At 40.5% G+C, this 18,099-nt stretch overlaps 1 protein-coding gene across 1 annotated transcript; it reads right to left on the reverse strand.

Annotated features, from left to right (window-relative positions):
* Positions 1 to 12,540: 12,540 nt before the first annotated feature.
* Positions 12,541 to 15,249, reverse strand: LOC147475892 (uncharacterized). Its single transcript, XM_086584758.1, has 2 exons — positions 14,461 to 15,249; positions 12,541 to 12,693 (listed from the first exon to the last, which is right to left on the reverse strand). Exons 1-2 carry the CDS (start codon positions 15,212 to 15,214, stop codon positions 12,611 to 12,613), a joined length of 837 nt encoding a protein of 278 aa, XP_086440884.1. The 5' UTR covers positions 15,215 to 15,249; the 3' UTR covers positions 12,541 to 12,610.
* Positions 15,250 to 18,099: the final 2,850 nt, after the last annotated feature.

The raw sequence follows: 18,099 nt of genomic DNA on the forward strand, positions 1-18,099 counted from the left end.
TATAATTCGAATTAAAGTCAAGGCAGAAAATCTCGACCTCGTTCGAGATCTCGGAAATGTCTCGTTCATCTTGGAAATCTCAGAAATCTCGGAAATTTCCAATTTGCCAAAAACCGAGATATCTCATTCATCTCGGAAATCTCCAATTTGGTATAAACTGTCGGAAATATTGGAAATCTCAAAAATATAAAAAATCTCAAAAATCTCATAAATTTAGTTAAAAATGGTCAACAACCTACTCCCTTGTTTCCCCATAAATTGGTATGGTAGATTCCTATTTATTTGAAGGTGAGAGTTTTCTTTTGGGAAGTTATCTTGGGAAGCATTCTCACTACTGATGTACTTACACATAGGGGTATAAATGTGCGTCGACTTTGCTCTATGTGCAATATGTTTGATGAGAGCATCTGTCATCTTTTCTTGCATTGCTCTTTTCACTCTTGAGGCATGGGCACAACTGCTTCAGACCAATGGTCATAGCCTTTCCACTACTAGCACAAGTTGATTCAAGACAAGAATTCTTAACCTTATGCCCAAATAGAAGATCGGGGAGCTTCGAACAAGATATGGCGTCTCTTACCGTGATGCAACCATGTAGGTGTTGTGGAAGACGAAAATAACCGTATTTTCGGGGTAAAGCATTATCGGTTAGAGTAATCTTGTATTAGAGATCAAAGGGTTGTTATGGCATTGGTTGTCTACTACTCAACAAAGAAGGAACTACATGCTTAAGAATCTGATCTTAGAATAGAGTCTTGTGATATCTGGAGATTGACGAAGTGTTATCGGTGATCACTTTGCATGAAGATAGTTGGTGTTCTTTCTTTTTCATTTTGTATCTCTGTAACCAAGTGAAGTTCTCACTCACTTTTTCTTCTATGTAATGTACTGTATCTTGTGTTTTGCACTTTTCTCTCAATAAAGTCTACTTATCAAAAAAAAAAAAAAAAATGGTCAACAAATCAAACGAGATATCTCGTACATCTCGGAAATTTGGTTAAAAAGTGGTCAACAAGTCAAACAAGATATCTCGTTCATCTCGTAAATCTAAAATTAAGTGATCAAAATTCATCTCGAAATTGCAAGATATCTCAGAAAAAATACGTTGAATATTCGGTTGAGATATCTCTGGATATCCTGACTGTTGAAATACCAAGATATCTCATTGAGATCTCGAAATCTCGTCGAGATTTTCTGCCTTGATTAAAGTTACTTGTATAATTTTACTGTAGTAAAACAAAACTATCACAAATCGTAATTGGTATATTAACTAGGCTAACCCTCAACCAAAATCCTGACTCCGCCACTGTGTTTAGGTAAGGATTATAACTGTTTGATTAAGTTTTGAGGTATCTATCAACTCACTGTCTACAATGGTCCTCTAAAAACTTGTGTACTGGTTTATACCACATACCCAAAATAGGGAAGAGACAAAATGGTTTGTGATTTAGAAAAAAATTCTTGTTCCATTTGGAGAATCGGATGGAAAATATGGAGTTGTCTTGTTTTTAAGTGATATCTATTGATTAGGATGAAAAAAAGGAAAAAACAGAATACATGAGAGAGAATCTCACTAACCCAGTACTACTGAGAGACCACCTTTGAAACAAAAACACCCCCTAGCAACCCAAAAACAAGCTCCCAATTAACTACCCAGTCCCTAGCGAAAGTGAACCCGTAGACTATAAAATATTTAAACTACATGGTAGTCTTCATTCTCCCTTTCCATAATGGACTGATTTGTGACCAAATCAATTCCCAATATGTCCAATCTCGTGCTCATTGGTGTTATTTCCATGTAATTTGCCCAAAAGTTTTTCATCCATTTAATCATCCAAAATATGGAGTTGTCTGACCGTCTCTATTTTCTCTTTAACCATTTAATCATCCATTTACAAAAGCTCCAACCTGATATCACGCTCATGCATTAGATATTTTGCCCTATTTAACATGGACTACTTAAGAAATTGGTTGTCTATGTTCTTTTAGAATTGGTAGTCAAAAAATATAGAAGTGTAGAAGTGTAGAACTACAGGCGGCTGGGACTGAGGGCAAATGTTGTTCCAGTCCCCTCCTGCAGTACTCCAGCAACCCTGCCAAGCACCCCAAGGTACAACCATACAAGCCGCAGGGTGGGCATGCACTAGACACAAGTAATTATCGATTTGGTTCAATCATTGTAACTAATTTTCATTCCAATTTACTTGAGGATTACTACTCAGAGAGTCACCCTCATGATCAACAGAATATTTAAAGTAAATCTTAGCAACAAACAAAACTAGCGACCTCAGAAAAAAAACCTGAGAGACAATTTGAGCAACCTAAAAGTACACATTAGCGGAAAAAAGATAAATCCCATATTTCGGAAACAAGTCCCTACACAGCTACAATGCCTAAGCTTTGCAACCACAGTAAGGTGGTATGCACTAGCTTCTTACTTAAGTGCAATGTGTTGGGCTGTGGAACCGTCGAGCGTATGAAGCTCCGGTATCTCACCAGCAAGCTTTAGAATTCTGAAACTTTTCGAATTTCGACGATTTGTCGATATTTCGGCCCCAAACCTTTTCTCCCCTTTTTTTCTATGTACACCTATATAAAGGAAATAGATTAGGGTTTTGAGACAACCTTTTGAGAGATTCATTTCTTGGGTATTGTGGGAGCTTTTTTTTTTTTTTTTTGGTAAGTTTGAATTCATTAAAACCGTAATGTAAGTACAAAAGGGGATGGTGTATAGGGTGGGCAACATGTCACCCTATTTCATTCTCTACAAGTCTTGTCTATATCATAACCTATTACAAACTCATACAAATCGAAAAAATATTTGGAATGGAGCTTCCCACTTGTGCAGCCCAGATTGGCCTACCAACAAAGGATACACCTCCTTTCTCCGTCAAAGATACTCCCCTGCTTGGCCAAATCCGCCGTGAAGTTTCCTTCCCTCCAAATGGTTGTAATCCTCCACCTTTGAAGTCTCTCTATGCATGTTATCCATCTAGGTTGTAGCATCCAAGGAACATCCCCAGTTGCAAAGCTCGCCACCGGCCGCCTCGTGAGTCGGTTTTCGATCCACGTGTTCTTCCATCCTTGTTTAAGGGTCGTCTCGACACCCACAATGATAGCCATGCACTCGCTCTATAGTTGTCCCCCGCCCAATGTTCATGCTTAGTGTAAGGGGAATTGACCCATGTTCCCTCGAAAGCGATACCAATCCCGGATGGCCCAGATTCCCTATTGATGCCCCCATCAATGTTAAGTTTCACAATGTCCGGTTACGTGGAATCCACGTACATTGTTTAACTTCGCGGTGCTTTTCTCATCCTGAATACCCACATTCCAAAGATCTTGAAGGATCGCAACCGGGAGGGTGTTGTAACAAATGGCCCTTTGGACGGCTTACTGTGATTCTCACCGCAATCGAACAAACGACTTGCGCTTCCAAGCTTTGGCTTCTTCCCATCAAACCGCACCTTGTTTCGTTCTTTCCATATACTTACCGGAGATGCAACCACACAAGACTTCCACGGATCATGCGTGAAAGGACTCCACTTCGGGATTAATCGTTAGTGTATCGGAAAGCTATTAATAGCGGTGGTTACCTGAAAAACTTGTTTGACCCAATCCCATAGCTCTTGCGCAAACCGGCATTGCCAAAAGAGATGTTGTGTAGTTTCCCCAGCACTTCCACACAAGCGGCAGCAAGAAGACAGAGAGATGCCTGTTTTCTGAATTCTTTCATCAGTTGCAATTCCCCTTTTAATAATTTTCCATGCCAGCGCTGAGGTTCGAGGGTGTATACAACTATTCCAGACGCTCTTACTCCATGTAATAGTCGGCCTCCTCTTTCTTATTTCATCATATGCTGATTTCGTCGAGAAGTTTCCTCGCAGATCAGGGCACCAAATTACATAATCCTCAAAGGTAGGACTGCATTTCAGAACATCGGTTGAACTTTTGTGAATTCTATTCATTATCTCCTCGTGAACACATCGTGGATGCACCGCTATCACCTTCAAGCAAATCACAAACCTTAGCTCGACACCCTTTAATTCCAAAGTGAATTGATATTGAGCATGCTTTTCGGTGATTGCTTACCCAACCAATTGTCCCTCCATATATCCACCTTGTCACCACTTGCTATCACCCATTGAAGTTCTACTCTTCACTTCCACAAGAGCTTTTCTTATCCCCGCCAAACAGAGGTTGGTTTGTAAGATTGAATAAACTCTTCATCTTGATTGAAGTACTTTGCTTTCATGAATAAAGCAAAATCAGTTTCACCCTTTAATACTTCCCAAGCCAACTTCATTAACACCGGTATTAATTTGCTTGAGCCTTCAATCCCTAGTCCTCCTTCCCGTGTAAGGCTTGCATACTGGCCCCTGTCCGACTGGGACACCCTTTCTTATGCTTGGATCACCCGACCATAGGAAATTCCTCATGATATCCTCTCTTCTTTTGACCATAGCCGGTGGCCATTCATAGATGGACATGGTGTAAACCGATGCTACATAGCACTGACTTGATCAAAGTAACCCTCCCTTGAAAGGACAGCCTCCTTCCTTCCAAACTTGTAAGCCTTTTCCCTAATCTTATCTAAGATCGTACCACACGCCCCAAGAACTCTACCTTGTTGTAGACTTACTCCCAAATATTTCTCTGGTAAGAAACCTTCCTTCATATTCAACTCCAACAACACAGCCTGTTTTCTCGACTGAGTAAAGTTACTGAAAAAAACTTTACTTTTGTCTTGACTGATAAGTTGTCCAGCTGCGTTCTGGTACCTCCTCAAGATATGATTGAGCTTTTTGATCCCTCTTATCTCTCCATTTGCAAAGATAATGATGTCGTCTGCAAAGATAAGATGACTCGGAGCTGCCACTTTCTTAATGACAGTTAGTGGCTTTAGGTGGTTTTTGTCCCTGAGATAATGGATAGCTCTACTCAGAGTGTCTTCAGCAATAGCAAACAATAATGGTGACAGAGGATCACCTTGTTTAAGCCCTCGGTGCATAGGAAAGAAACCAACAGGTCCACCATTAAATAACACAGAGATTTGTGCCGAACTCACAATGGTTCTTATCCAGTTGATCCAGATATCTGAAAAACCCATACTTTTCATAACTTGGAAGAGAAACTTCCAACTCATTGTATCATAAGCTTGTGTTATGTCTAACTTCACAGCTACAGATCCACCAAATCTATCCTTCTTCAACTCATTCATCAGCTCAGAGGTCATGGAAATGCTTGTCTGAGAGCATCTTGAAGGTACAAAACCAGTTTGCTCCTTAGTGATGATATCATCACTCAACACATTGAGACGCAACTGTAGAAGCTTAGTAATAATCTTGAAGAGAAAGTTTCCCATACAAATCGGTCTATACTGGCTGAGTTTCTTGGCATTATTATCCTTTGGGATTAAAGCAATAAAGTTCGAGTTTAATCCTTTGGGTAAACAGCCTTGAATAAAGAAGGATTGTATTGCCAAGCACACATCTTGCTTTATGATTCCCCAACATTTGCAGTAGAAATGTCCTTGGAATCCATCAGTCCAAAGTGAGCTATCCATTTTCATGCTAAAAACAGTCTTTTGAATTTCTTCATAGTCCGCACTCTTGTTAGATCAGAAGTTCTCTTCCTCATCAATCGGTTTGGGTATAACACTCAATAATTCTATGTCTTCTTGAACATGGACCTCCCTATACTTCTCTTCATAGTAGCTTATTACATACTTTGCTTAATTTGTTCCTCGGTCATCAAGCACGCATTCCATCCTCTGTCACCAACTCGATGATCATAGAAGCCCCCTTGACCCCCGCGTATATATGTGGAAGTATGCGGTGTTTCGCCCCCTCATCCTCAAAACAAGTTCTACTCTTTTGTCTCAAAAGGGAAGACCTATTAGCTCGGCTGTATCCAATTCAAACTCTTTCTCAGATAACCTCTCGCTATAAGAAGTTCATCATCCACGTTTGATCAACCAGGTTGTTGCATTCAAGGAGTTCCTCTGCTTTTCTAATGGAGACATCTGTGTGCCCAAAACCTCCAAATTCCATTTCTTTAAGTCCGTTTTCAGTCTATGTAGCTTGGCGATAACCTTGAGGATAGGAGGAAGTGGTCTTCCCTCAAACGTTTGTGTCCAAATTGGTCTTCACTAACTCAAAAAGGTGGGGTGAGAGAGCCACATTTTATTGAATCTGAAAAGGAGTATTCTTAGGTTTCAGAATATTAGGGTGCATGCCCAGCAAAGGAGAGTGATCAGATGCCTGTTGAGCTCCTGCCGTACATTTCCATCCTCCAAATCGAAAGTTCCAAGCTTCATTATAAAAGGCTCTATCCAGTTTGCAAAGAACCCTTTTAACACCTCTTTGATTGTTACACCAAGTATATTTAGTGCCCTCCCAATTACTCTCCAACAGCTCTGCGGTGTTCACAAAGGCATTAAACTCCTGCATAGCCACTCTATTGTGGGAGCTCTATTGAGCTAGGGTTTGAGTGAGGCCTCTTGTTCTTGATTCTTGATATCTCTTGTAAACTCTCCAATCTTTGTTATAAAGGAAACTTGGCTCTTGTGTGGATGTAGGTAACATTTACTGAACCACCTAAATCTTTGTGTCTCTTTGCATATTTACTTCCTTATTTATTGTTTGCTTGCTGTGGGTGATGATAAATTAGTGGCTTTGCTTGTTTGAGTTTGTTGTGATAACTACCAAAGTCTTGGGTGGGTGATTTCCTTGGTGTGAGCTCCAAGTTGAAATCATTTGGGATAGAAAGTAACTAGATTGAGGTGTGACTTTCTAGTGAAATCTCCCAACAAGTGGTATCGGAGCTACAGGGTGTGTGAGGAAAAGACTCCACCTTTAGCATTGGAGGCTAGGTGTTTGAGGAAATTCCTCTGAGAGGTTCTCCACCGTTGGTTTTGATTCAGTAAAGTCATGACGACCGACAAAGAAAGGTACAGGATAGAGAAGTTTGATGGAACAAACTTTGGCTATTGGAAGATGCAAATTGAGGGCGCTCTCTATCAAAAAGGATTTGATGGAAACGCTGATAAGTGAGAAGCCCGAGGAGATTCCGCAAGACAAATGGGATTTGCAGGATAGAAAAGCCTTGGCCACAATCCGATTGAGTCTTTCGAAGTCAAGAGCCTTTCAATATTAAGACCGAGAAGACAAATAAGTCTCCCATGAAGGCACTTACTACGATGTATGAACAACCCTCGCCGTGAACAAAGTCTATTTGATCACCAAGCTATTTAGTATGAGAATGTCGGAGGGACATCCTTCAAGGATCACTTAAATGAATTCAACCAAACTAAGGACCAATTGAGTCGGTTGAGATTACATTTAGTGATGAGGTGCTAGCTTTGGCGATATTTGGACAAATGCCTCCAAGTTGGAAGGCTACAGTTGCGGCTATTAGTGGCTCTGCGGGAATGACCAAGTTGAAGTTTGAGCATGTTGTTAGTATGGTACTAACCGAGGAAATTCGGAGACAGGATTGTCCTTCATCTTCAGGGTCAACTTCGGGGTCGGCATTGAGCACTGAAAGTAGGGGGACAAATTCAAACAGGAATCGTGGTAAGAAGAAGTGGAGGGGGAGATCGAAATCTCAAGCCCCCCAATTGCAAAGCGTTGCACACAAACCTCGAGACATAAGTGAAGTGGTGTGCTATAATTGTGGTAGGCCTGGCCACTATAGCCCCAATTGTCCGACACCAAGAAACAACAACAACATTAATAAGAACAAGAAAAAGAATCAAGAAGCTAATGTTGTTGAGATGGTAGAAGACGCTTTGATATGTTCGATGGAGCACAAGAAGGAGTCTTGGGTATTTGATTCCGGCGCATCTTTCCATGCTACCTCACATCGAGAGTTCCTTGAGAACTACACCGAAGGTGACCTTGGAACGGTCTTTCTCGGTGATGACCAACCTTGTGACATTGTCGGCAAGGGTGACGTGCATGTCAAGATGAATGGCTCGTCATGGTTATTGAGGGACGCCGCATTACGCCCGGATTCGGTTTGAGGAAGAATTTGATTTCTGTGGGGCAATTGGCAAGTGAAGGATTTGTTACGCCTTCACCGGTGATACTTGGAAGGTCTCGGGCGGTTCATTGATTGTTGCAAATGGTAAGAAAGATGGTACTCTCTACATGATCGCACATGGTTGTGAGTCGATTGCCGTGGCATATGACAAAGAGGATCCGAATGTTTGGCACCGCAGACTTGGTCACATGAGTGAAAAGGAATGAAAATCCTTCACTCTTCCTCGTAAACTCCCAAAGTTACTGATCGACCAAATTGACTTCGTGGAGAACCGCGGTATTTGGAAAGCGTAGCGGGTGAGTTTTCGAGAATGGGTCGGACTCAAAGCAAGAAGGCTTGAGTTGATTCATACAGATGTCCGGGGCCGACTAATGTCTCTTCACTTGGCGTAAAGTCATATTTTGTGACTTTCATTGATGACCATACTAGGAAGGTGTGGGTCTATTTCTTGAGACACAAGTCGGCGTATTTGAAGTATTCAAGACTTGGAAGGCCATGGTTGAGAATGAGACAAGCTTGAAAGTAAAGAAGTTGAGATCCGACAACGGTGGAGAGTATGAGGATTCGGTTTTAAGAAGCATCTTGTCGACAATGGCATCAAGATGGAAAAGACTTTGCCAGGGACACCTCAGCAGAATGGGGTTGCAAAGCGGATGAATAGAACACTGACAGAGAGAGCTAGGTGTATGCATACACTAGCAGGCTTGCCCAAGCAGTTTTGGGCAGAAAGTGTTAGCACAAAGCCTTACCCTACGATCATTAGAGGACCATCAGTACCTTTGGATTTTAAAATTCCAGAGGAAGTGTGGAGCGGAAAGGATGTGAACCTTTCCCATTTGAAGGTGTCTGGTTATGTGTCCTATGTCCACATTAGTGAGCAAGCTAGAAGCAAGCTTGATGCTAAGTCACTAAAGTGCACCTTCATCGGCTATGGCGGTGATGATTTTGGGTATCGCTTTTGGGATGATCAAAATCGGAAAATCATTCGTAGTAGAGATGTTGTGTTTAATGAGAAGGTGATGTACAAGGATAGAGATGAAGCACAAACCAAGGAATCGGGTACAGAGAGCGGCACAGAGTATGTTGAGTTGGAAGACTTCGATGTAAGTCGTGGTATAGTGGGAGCCCCACAGTCAGAAGATGACAGTAGTAGTGATTCAGAGAATAATGAGGATACTACACCACCGAGTCCATCTCCACCTCGTGCCCCAAGGAAGACATCCATGCCACATGTACCGAGTACGAGATATCCACCCTCCACCTATGTGAATTACTTGCTACTTACTGATGGTGGCGAGCCTCAATGCTATGATGAAGCATTGGAGGTGAGTGATGCAAGCAAGTGGGAGCTTGCTATGCAAGATGAGATGAAGTCCCTCATCTCTAGTGGCACGTGGGAGTTAGCCAAACTACCCATGGGCAAGAAGGCTCTACAAAACAAATGGGTGTTTAGAGTCAAAAAGGAACATGATGGTTCCCAGAGATACAAAGCGAGGCTAGTAGTCAAGGGTTTTCAGCAGAAAGCAGGCGTTGACTTCACAGAGATATTCTTCCCGGTGGTGAAACCAATACTATTCGGTCGGTGTTGAGTATTGTTGCAGCCGAAGATTTGTATCTTGGCGGTTGGATGTTAAAACCGCCTTCCTCCATGGTGACCTAGTTGAGGAAATTTACATGCAAAGAACCGGAGGGTTTCATCAAGAAGCGGTAAAGAGAATATGGTATGCGTGCTCGAAAAGAGCTTGTATAGTTTGAAGCAAGCCCCTAGGGTGGTACAAGAAGTTTGATAACTTCATGCAAGGAAATGGCTACTATAAGTGCAACGTGACCATTGTTGCTACTTCAAGAGGTTCGACTCACCTACGCCATCCCGTTACTATATGTTGATGATATGTTAGTAGCAAAGTTCGATATGTCGAAATTGGGAGATTGAAAGAGAAGCTAGCAAGTGAGTTCTCTATGAAGGACTTGGGTGCAAATAAACAGATTCTAGGAATGAGGATCGAAGAGATAAAGCGTAAAGGTATTCGGAGTTGTCTCGGGTTGAGTATATTGAGAAGGTATTGAAGAGGTTCAACATGGGTAGTCTTAAACCGGTTTGTACACCTTTGGCGATCCACTTCAAGTTGTCCAAGGAACACTCTCCCAAGATCATTGAGGAAAGAAACTTCATGGCTAAGGTACCATACCGCCATTGGAAGTCTTATGTATGCCATGGTTTGCACGTGTCCGGATATAGCCCAAGCAATTAGGGGAGTCGATGGATTTATGTCTAATCCCGGCAAGCAACATTGGGAAGCCGTGAAGTGGATATTGAGATATCCGAGAGGTACTACGAGAAAATGCCTATGTTATGGAAGGGGTGTTGTGAACCCGCAAGGGTATCACGGATACCGATTTTGCAGAGAAGTAGATCGCAAGAAGCACTCTGGTTATGTCTTTACAAAGGGTGCTACCGCAGCCGAAGTTGGATTTCTCGCCACAGAAGATTGTTGTGTTGTCTACCACGTAGCGAGTATGTGGCGCTCTGAGGCAAGCAAAGAGATGATCCGTTCTGAGGGATTGATGGAAGAGCTTGGAATGAAGCAAGAGAGAAGTGTGTTACACAACACAACGGTCCGAGTGCTATACATCTTGCTAAGAATTCCGCCTTTCATTCTAGGACCAAGCACATTGGTCTCCTCGGTATCATTTTATCCGATCTGTTAGAGGATGAGGTTTTGGCACTTGAGAAGATCCAAGGGAGTGAGAATCCGCGGATATGTTGACCAAGACCGTGCCTCTTGAAGTTGAAGTTGTGTTCAACCCGGTGGGTCTTCTTGCTTGAAGACCATGATGGATGAGCCGAGTGTTTCTTTAGTAAATTGGAATTGGATGGAGTTGTTACAATTGAGATGTGATGTGCATATAGAATCTCGAAGGTTCCAAGTGGGAGATTGTTGGGTTGTGGAACCGCCGAAAATGAAGCTCCCAGGTATCTCACCAAAAGCTTTAGAGTTCTGAAACTTTTTGGAATTTCGACGATTTGTCGATATTTCGGCCCCAAACCTTTTCTCCCCTTTTTTTCTATGTACACCTATATAAAGGAAATAGATTAGGGTTTTGAGACAACCTTTTGAGAGATTCATTTCTTGGGTATTGTGGGAGCTCTATTGAGCTAGGGTTTGAGTGAGGCCTCTTGTTCTTGATTTTTGATATCTCTTGTAAACTCTCCAATCTTTGCTATAAAGGAAACTTGGCTCTTGTGTGGATGTAGGTAACATTTACCGAACCACCTAAATCTTTGTGTCTCTTTGCATACTTACTTCCTTATTTATTGTTTGCTTGCTATGGGTGATGATAAATTAGTGGCTTTGCTTGTTTGAGTTTGTTGTGATAACTACCAAAGTCTTGGGTGGGTGATTTCCTTGGTGTGAGCTCCAAGTTGAAATCATTTGGGATAGAAAGTAACTAGATTGAGGTGTGACTTTCTAGTGAAATCTCCCAACACAAGGAACTAGAAGAAGTAATGAAAACCAAATAATAAGGGAAGATGCTCAGGTGGATTCCACTCCACATGTTCAAGCAGAAGGCGTAAACAAAGGAAATAAGAGTAGCAGAGAAAACTAGCAAAACAATGCATTTTGGATGCCTAAAACAGGGACTGAAATTAGAGGAACCTCTAACTTCTCAGGCCATTGCTGACGGCAATGCCCTCATAACAATTGGGGTGAACGTCAATAATAGAATCTCGACAGCCAACCTTGAGGTATTTCGCTACTAAAGGCAAAGTAACAGGGGCATTGCTAATTTTGCATGTTTGTCAAATGCTTTCCATGCTTTGAGGGATGAAGAGGAAGGGGAACAAAGAGACCACTGATTTATAAACCTCATCAAAGGGACTTCAATATGATCCTTCACCTGATTCTTAAGAGGTTGTGAGGCATCTGTTGCCACTGTTTTATGTTGTATTTAATAAATTAAAACACTACTGACTGGGTTATGTGGTCGTGTGCACCAATGAGTTGCCTCTGTTCTATGTTTGTGCTTTGAAAAAACATAATTTAATAAATAAAAACAGTACTGACTGGGTTATGGGGTCGCGCACACAAATGAACAAAATCTTACCAACTGAGCAAATAGTTGTGTCTATATTTTTCAAGTGTAACTTTCTTTTAAAACCTGGAGTTTGTTAAAAGGGCGTTTAAAACTGAAGGATTTTTTTTTAAGGATGACAAATATAAAAGTCTATGGTGAGGTGTTCCTTCAATATGAAAATAGAGACCCATATGCCCTGAAGCTGTTCTTAGCTTTTAGAGTGCTACCAGCACCAAAGTTATTGATAATAAGGAACCTAGAACCGCTTTTATATCTAGGACGAGGTATGAAAATTAGAAATGTTCATCCAATTAGGTAAATTGAAAATAATCGCCATTGTAATGGAAAGGTGAACAAAAGTCCCTAAGAAAGCCATTCCTGTCCAGATTCCACACTAAAAGTGTTTCAGTTTTAAATAGTTCATATTCGGAATGATTTCTAACAAGTAAAACCAGAAAGATGTTAGATTTGAGACTCTGTACCGGCACTAGACAACTTGGTCAGTAAAGTTTCTATGTTGGGCGGGAAACTTCTCTCCTAAGCCTTGTGAGCAATTGCCATCCCATACACCTATCCAGCACACAAACTCTCTTAGAATTTTGAGAAATTTGGATAGTTTACTATTTATGTGGTACAAAAGATGATTTCAGAAACAGCGCTAAGTTCTATGTCTTGCTGGGTGACTGAGATGGTGTTTTCACTGTAGAAGACCCAAGTATGTAACCTTGGAACTGAAAATATTTAAAGTAGGGGAAGAAATAGGAATAGATGTCAAAATATTTACAGTAGGGGAAGAAATAGAAATAGAAATATGCCAGCTTGGGCATGCTTTTGGATACGGTGGAGATAACTGACCAGGAAGACAAGTGTTTGTGGCGCTCAAGGAAGGATGGTATCTTCTTGGTGAGCACTTTCTATGGTATTCTAACCGCTGAAGGTAGAGACCAAGAGAGTACCAACCCCCCTCTTTTCCCACAAAACTGGTGTGGCAGGTTTCCATCTCTTTGAATGTGAAAATTTTCTTTTGGTAGGCCGTTTCGGGTTGCATTCTCACTGCTGATGTACTCAGACACAGGGGAACTATGGTGTCTTCAGTATATACAATGTGTGACACATTTGATAAGAATATTTGTCATCTTTCCTTACACTGTTCTTTTTCTTTAAAGGTGTGGGCAGAGCTGACACAACCAAGGGTAATACCTTTCCCACTAGCTAAAGCTGAGTCTTTACAAAATTTTCTATCACTATGGCCAAGGAGAAGATAGGGATATTTTGGTGACAAGATATGCCGTCTATTTTTTTTTTGGTCGATAAAACAATATTGTATTAGAAAATCAGTGTGAGAGGTTCACACTACTCTTATAATAGTGTGAACAAGATATGCCGTCTATTACCACATGCAACTATTTGCATGCCGCGGAAAATAAGAAACAACCATATTTCCAGGGGCAAAGGGTTATCAATTCAGGAGGGCCATTGTGGCATTGGATGTCCACTACATATTAAAGAATTAATTATAGATTCAAAGACCTTGTTTTAGATTGACCGAATGTCTTAGCATGAGAGTGATGTTGGTGGTCTTTGTTGGGTAGTTTGTTTGTCTATTTTAGTTTTTTCTATGCAAACAAGTGAGGTCCTCACTCACTGGTTTACGCTTTAGTTTTTACTGTAATTTTGTGTTGTGCACTACCCTCTTAATAAACATCACTTATAAAAAAAAGGGAGGGGTTCTAGGGACATATCTAACAAACTCAAAATCGTTAGGGCATTTATAAATTTTGGATTAGCTAATTTTTTGTAGATATGATTTCCTAACTATTTTAAACACTGTCACAAATCATATAAAAAATAAAAAAATTCTAAACATGCCAAATATAGTATCAAAAATGATGAAAATGAACGGTCTACAATTAGCCAAATTTTATAAATTGTTAACTACATTTGGCAAGTTTGGAATTTTTTATTTTTTGATTATTTGTGACAATGTTTAGAATAGTTAGGAGATCATATCTACAAAAATTAGCCTAATCCAAAACTTATAAATGCCCTAACGATTTTGAGTTTGTTTACGTGTTAAAATAAAATATGTCCCTAGAACCACTCCCATAAAAAAAAAATGTATTTAAAAAAGTAAAACAACTAGAGCAAAAACACAGATAATAAGAAGGAACCAAATTTCACTTTTAGAAACGTAATATACAAATACAGGCATATAGAAACTTCAAGTTCAATTATCTAAGAGAACTCGAAACTTGACTCGGGTTTTGATACTATGCCATCTGTTATAGCCTATTCCTATCTTACTATGCATTAATTTGATGGCCAAGTTAATATTACCTGATTTTCTCAAGGCATTGATGAAAACTGTGCGAACTCTTCCAGGTATCTCATGCCCCCTATCGACAATTCCATCAGCCAACTTGCAAGCCTGCTCTATGCGACCTGCTTTGCACAAGACATGGATCATATCTTCATATGCTGCCTCCGGAAGAACCCCCATGGGTGCTAACTCATCTAATATCTTACAAGCCCTTGCAACTTTGCCTGAAAGGCAAAGCCCAGTGGAAAGAGCTCTGAAAGAAGCAGGTGTAGGTGTGATACCTTTATCAATCATCATCTCCCAAAACTTCAATGCTTCTTCATTTCTGTGTTCTTTGAACAATCCACTAATGAGTATGGTGTACGTGTAAACATTCTGATCACAACCCTCCTCCTCCATTCTCTTAAACAGCATTAATGCTTCATCCATCTTTCCACACTTGGCAAAACTGTCGATAAGTGCATTGTAGCAATAAGAATCTCGTGTGCATCCTTTGTCAACCATCTCATCAAAAAGCTTCTCCGCTTCATCCACTCTCCCAGCTTTACCAAGACCATCAATTAAACTAGAATAAAACATGGCATTAATCTGCACACTGCTCTCTTTACAGAAATTGAAATACTCCACCGCATTGTCTAACTTCCCAGTCTTGCATAAACTGTTAACAATAACCCCATAAGTAACCTCATCGGGTTCAAACCCTTCATCCTTCATTCTCTGGAAAAGCTTCATAATTCCGTCCCCATTACCACTCTTAGCATACGAATCCATCAAAGCGGTATAAATCGCCACATTTGGTTTCACTCCCTTCCCTGGGCAGTTAAATCGCTACTCGGCAGAGGTGTGAGTAGCGAGTAGGTCGGGGATTAATCGGGATTACTCGGGAGATTTTTTAAACTGCTACTCGGTCACTACTCGGTGGAGGAGCGAGTAGGTCTACTCAGTCGGGGATTAATCAGGATTACTCGAGATGTCTTAATTTTTATGTTTATATGTGGCTTGACGCTGGGTAATGTGGCATACAACCTGGTACAAAAATTTTGCTATCAATATGCTATAGAAATGTTGACATTGTCCATAGTTATTTGACCACTAAAGTTTCAGTCAATATCATTGTTTTTTCAATCTTTTCTTTTCTTTAACTTGTCATAGTTACAAATGCAAAACATGGGTCGCACATTTATTTTTATTTTTTTTATATTAAGTTGTCATCAAGTATTCAAGTGGGTTCTTAAAAATCATAATACACCACATAGTGTTCAGTCAAAATACACCACATAGTGTTCACTTTAACATATTTTGTGAAGATTATCGAGGGAAAAAAATCGACGTTTTGCATTTGTAAAGGAGAGAGAGTGGAAAACTTAATGGCGATGGAGAGGAGAAGAGAAGGAAAAAAAAAAAACGAGAGAAGAAGAGACTGGAGAGAGTGAGAGAGTGAGAGACAGAGAGACAGAGAAAAAAAGAAAAAAAGAAAGTGGAGAAAAAGAAAAAAACGTACCTAGAATTGGAGCTTGTTTTCACGGCTGGAATTGGAGAGAGGCTGGAATTGGAGCTTGTTTTCGCGGCTGGAGAAAAGCCCTAACTTGATTTCATGTTAGAAAAAAAAAAAAATTTCGGTTTTCTTTTATATACCGATTTATGGTTAGAAAAAAGAAAAATCTCGGTTTTCTTTTATATACCGATTTATGGTGAGTAACTCGCCCGATTCCGATTCGTCATAAATCGGCAACTCGGCCAATTACTCGGCAATTTTTGGACCCCGATCACTTATGGGGAGTAATTGGTTGGTCGGGTCGGCTAGTTACCGAGTAGCGATTCCTCATTGAGTACTCACCGATTTAATAGCACAGTCCCTTCCTGACCATACCTTCAAAAACACAAAACCCTTCAACTGATTTACCGGCTTTACACAATCCACTAATCACTAAACTATAAGCATGAGACGGAATCTCCAACTCTTTCTCTTCCATGTCATTAAAAAGACGCAAACAAGAATCCAAATTCTCCTCCGAATAACACGACTGAATCAAAGTCATATAAGTAATCTTATCCGGAAAAACCCTTTTCACTTCCATCTCCTTTAACTTCTCCAACCCTTTACGTGTCTTTCCAACCTTACAACACCCTTTAATCAAAATATTATAACTCACAACATCAGGCAAAACTTTCCCACTTTCCATAGCATCAAAAACCTTCTCGGCACTCTCAACAAACATCGAATTCACAAATCCATCCATCAAAAGATTATACATAAACAAACTAGGCTCAATCCCATTTTCCTTCATTCGATGCCAAACCCATAACAATTCCTCCACCATACCCAAGACCCCAAAGCTTTTCATCAAAGCATTCGTCGAAATAACATTCATTAACAACCCCTTCCTCTTAATCTCCTCAACTAGTCCTCTAATCCTCTCTACATCCTTTTCCAACACTAATATCTCAATTAAAACAACATAATTATCAAGTCTATGTAAATAATCTCTCTGTCTACCACACCAACTAAAGAATGTATAAGCTGAAGAGGTCAGACCTTGTAGCCCGATTCTTCAGGGAAGTTTGAGTAGTTGTTGCATTTTAGTAAGTCATAGTTGTTACCACGTCTCTAGGCTATAAACGTGGGTTGTTTTGGTTTGCTTTGATAGTTATCTGTAAGGCTTTATAAAAGCTAGTTGAAGTTCAATAAGCAAATAAGCCATTCCCATAACTGTTAGTGTTCTTCTTAGTTTTTCTTTATTTCACATTTGCTATCAGAGCCGAAATCATAGGGGCCTGATTGATCATAAGTTTTGAGTGTAAACATAAGAGAAAGTGAGGAAACATAACAGGGTATAGATGGCAGCAGAGAAGGATTCGTTGTTGAGTATTCCTAAACTTGATGGTGACTATGAGCATTGGGCTATGCTCACGGAGAATTTGCTTCGCTCGAAGGAATGGTGGTCATTGGTGGAGACAGGAGTCATAGAACCAACAAGAGGAGAGGTTCTTAATGGTGCACGAGAGCGATCTTGCAAAATATGAAGCTGAAGGATCTAAAGGTAAAGAATTACCTTTTCCAGGCCATAGACAAGACTACTTTGAAAACCATTCTTCAGAAGGACACAGCCAAGCAGATTTGGGATTCGATGAAAACAAGATATCAAGGGAATGAGAGAGTCAGAAATGCGTAGCTGCAGACATTCAGAAGAGATTTCGAGGTGCTCGAGATGAAATTGGGAGAATCAATCAATGATTACTTCTCAAGAGTGATGATTGTTGCAAACAGTATGTGTAATTTAGGAGAAGATCTGCAGGATGCAAAGATTGTTGAAAAGGTATTGCGCTCCTTGTCTGAGAAATACAATTATATTGTATGTTTGATTGAAGAGTTGAAAAATATCAAGTGCTTGTCAGTTGATGAATTGCAAAGCTCTTTATTAGTTCATGAGCAGAAATTTAGGAGGCATTCAAGTGGGGAAGAACAAGCACTCAAAGTCACTCATGCCGAAGGGAGTAATGCGAGGGGGCGTGGAAGAACAACCTTTCGAGGAGGAAGGGGCAGAGGAAGAGGCCGACAGACCTATGACAAAGCTACGATCGAGTGTTACAAATGTCACCAGCTTGGACATTATCAATATGATTGTCCAATGTGGGAAAAGAAGGCGAACTATATG

The sequence above is a fragment of the Coptis chinensis genome, chromosome 9 (genome assembly GCF_015680905.1).
Source record: "Coptis chinensis isolate HL-2020 chromosome 9, ASM1568090v1, whole genome shotgun sequence".
NCBI lineage: Eukaryota > Viridiplantae > Streptophyta > Magnoliopsida > Ranunculales > Ranunculaceae > Coptis > Coptis chinensis.

Coding starts and splice junctions, on each gene's coding strand:
- LOC147475892 (XM_086584758.1), bottom strand. CDS start 15,214: ATGGATTCGTATGCTAAGAGTGGTAATGGGGACGGAATTATGAAGCTT. Junction 12,694..14,460: donor CAATGCCTTGAGAAAATCAG/GTAATATTAACT, acceptor TGTGCTGGATAG/GTGTATGGGATGGCAATTGC.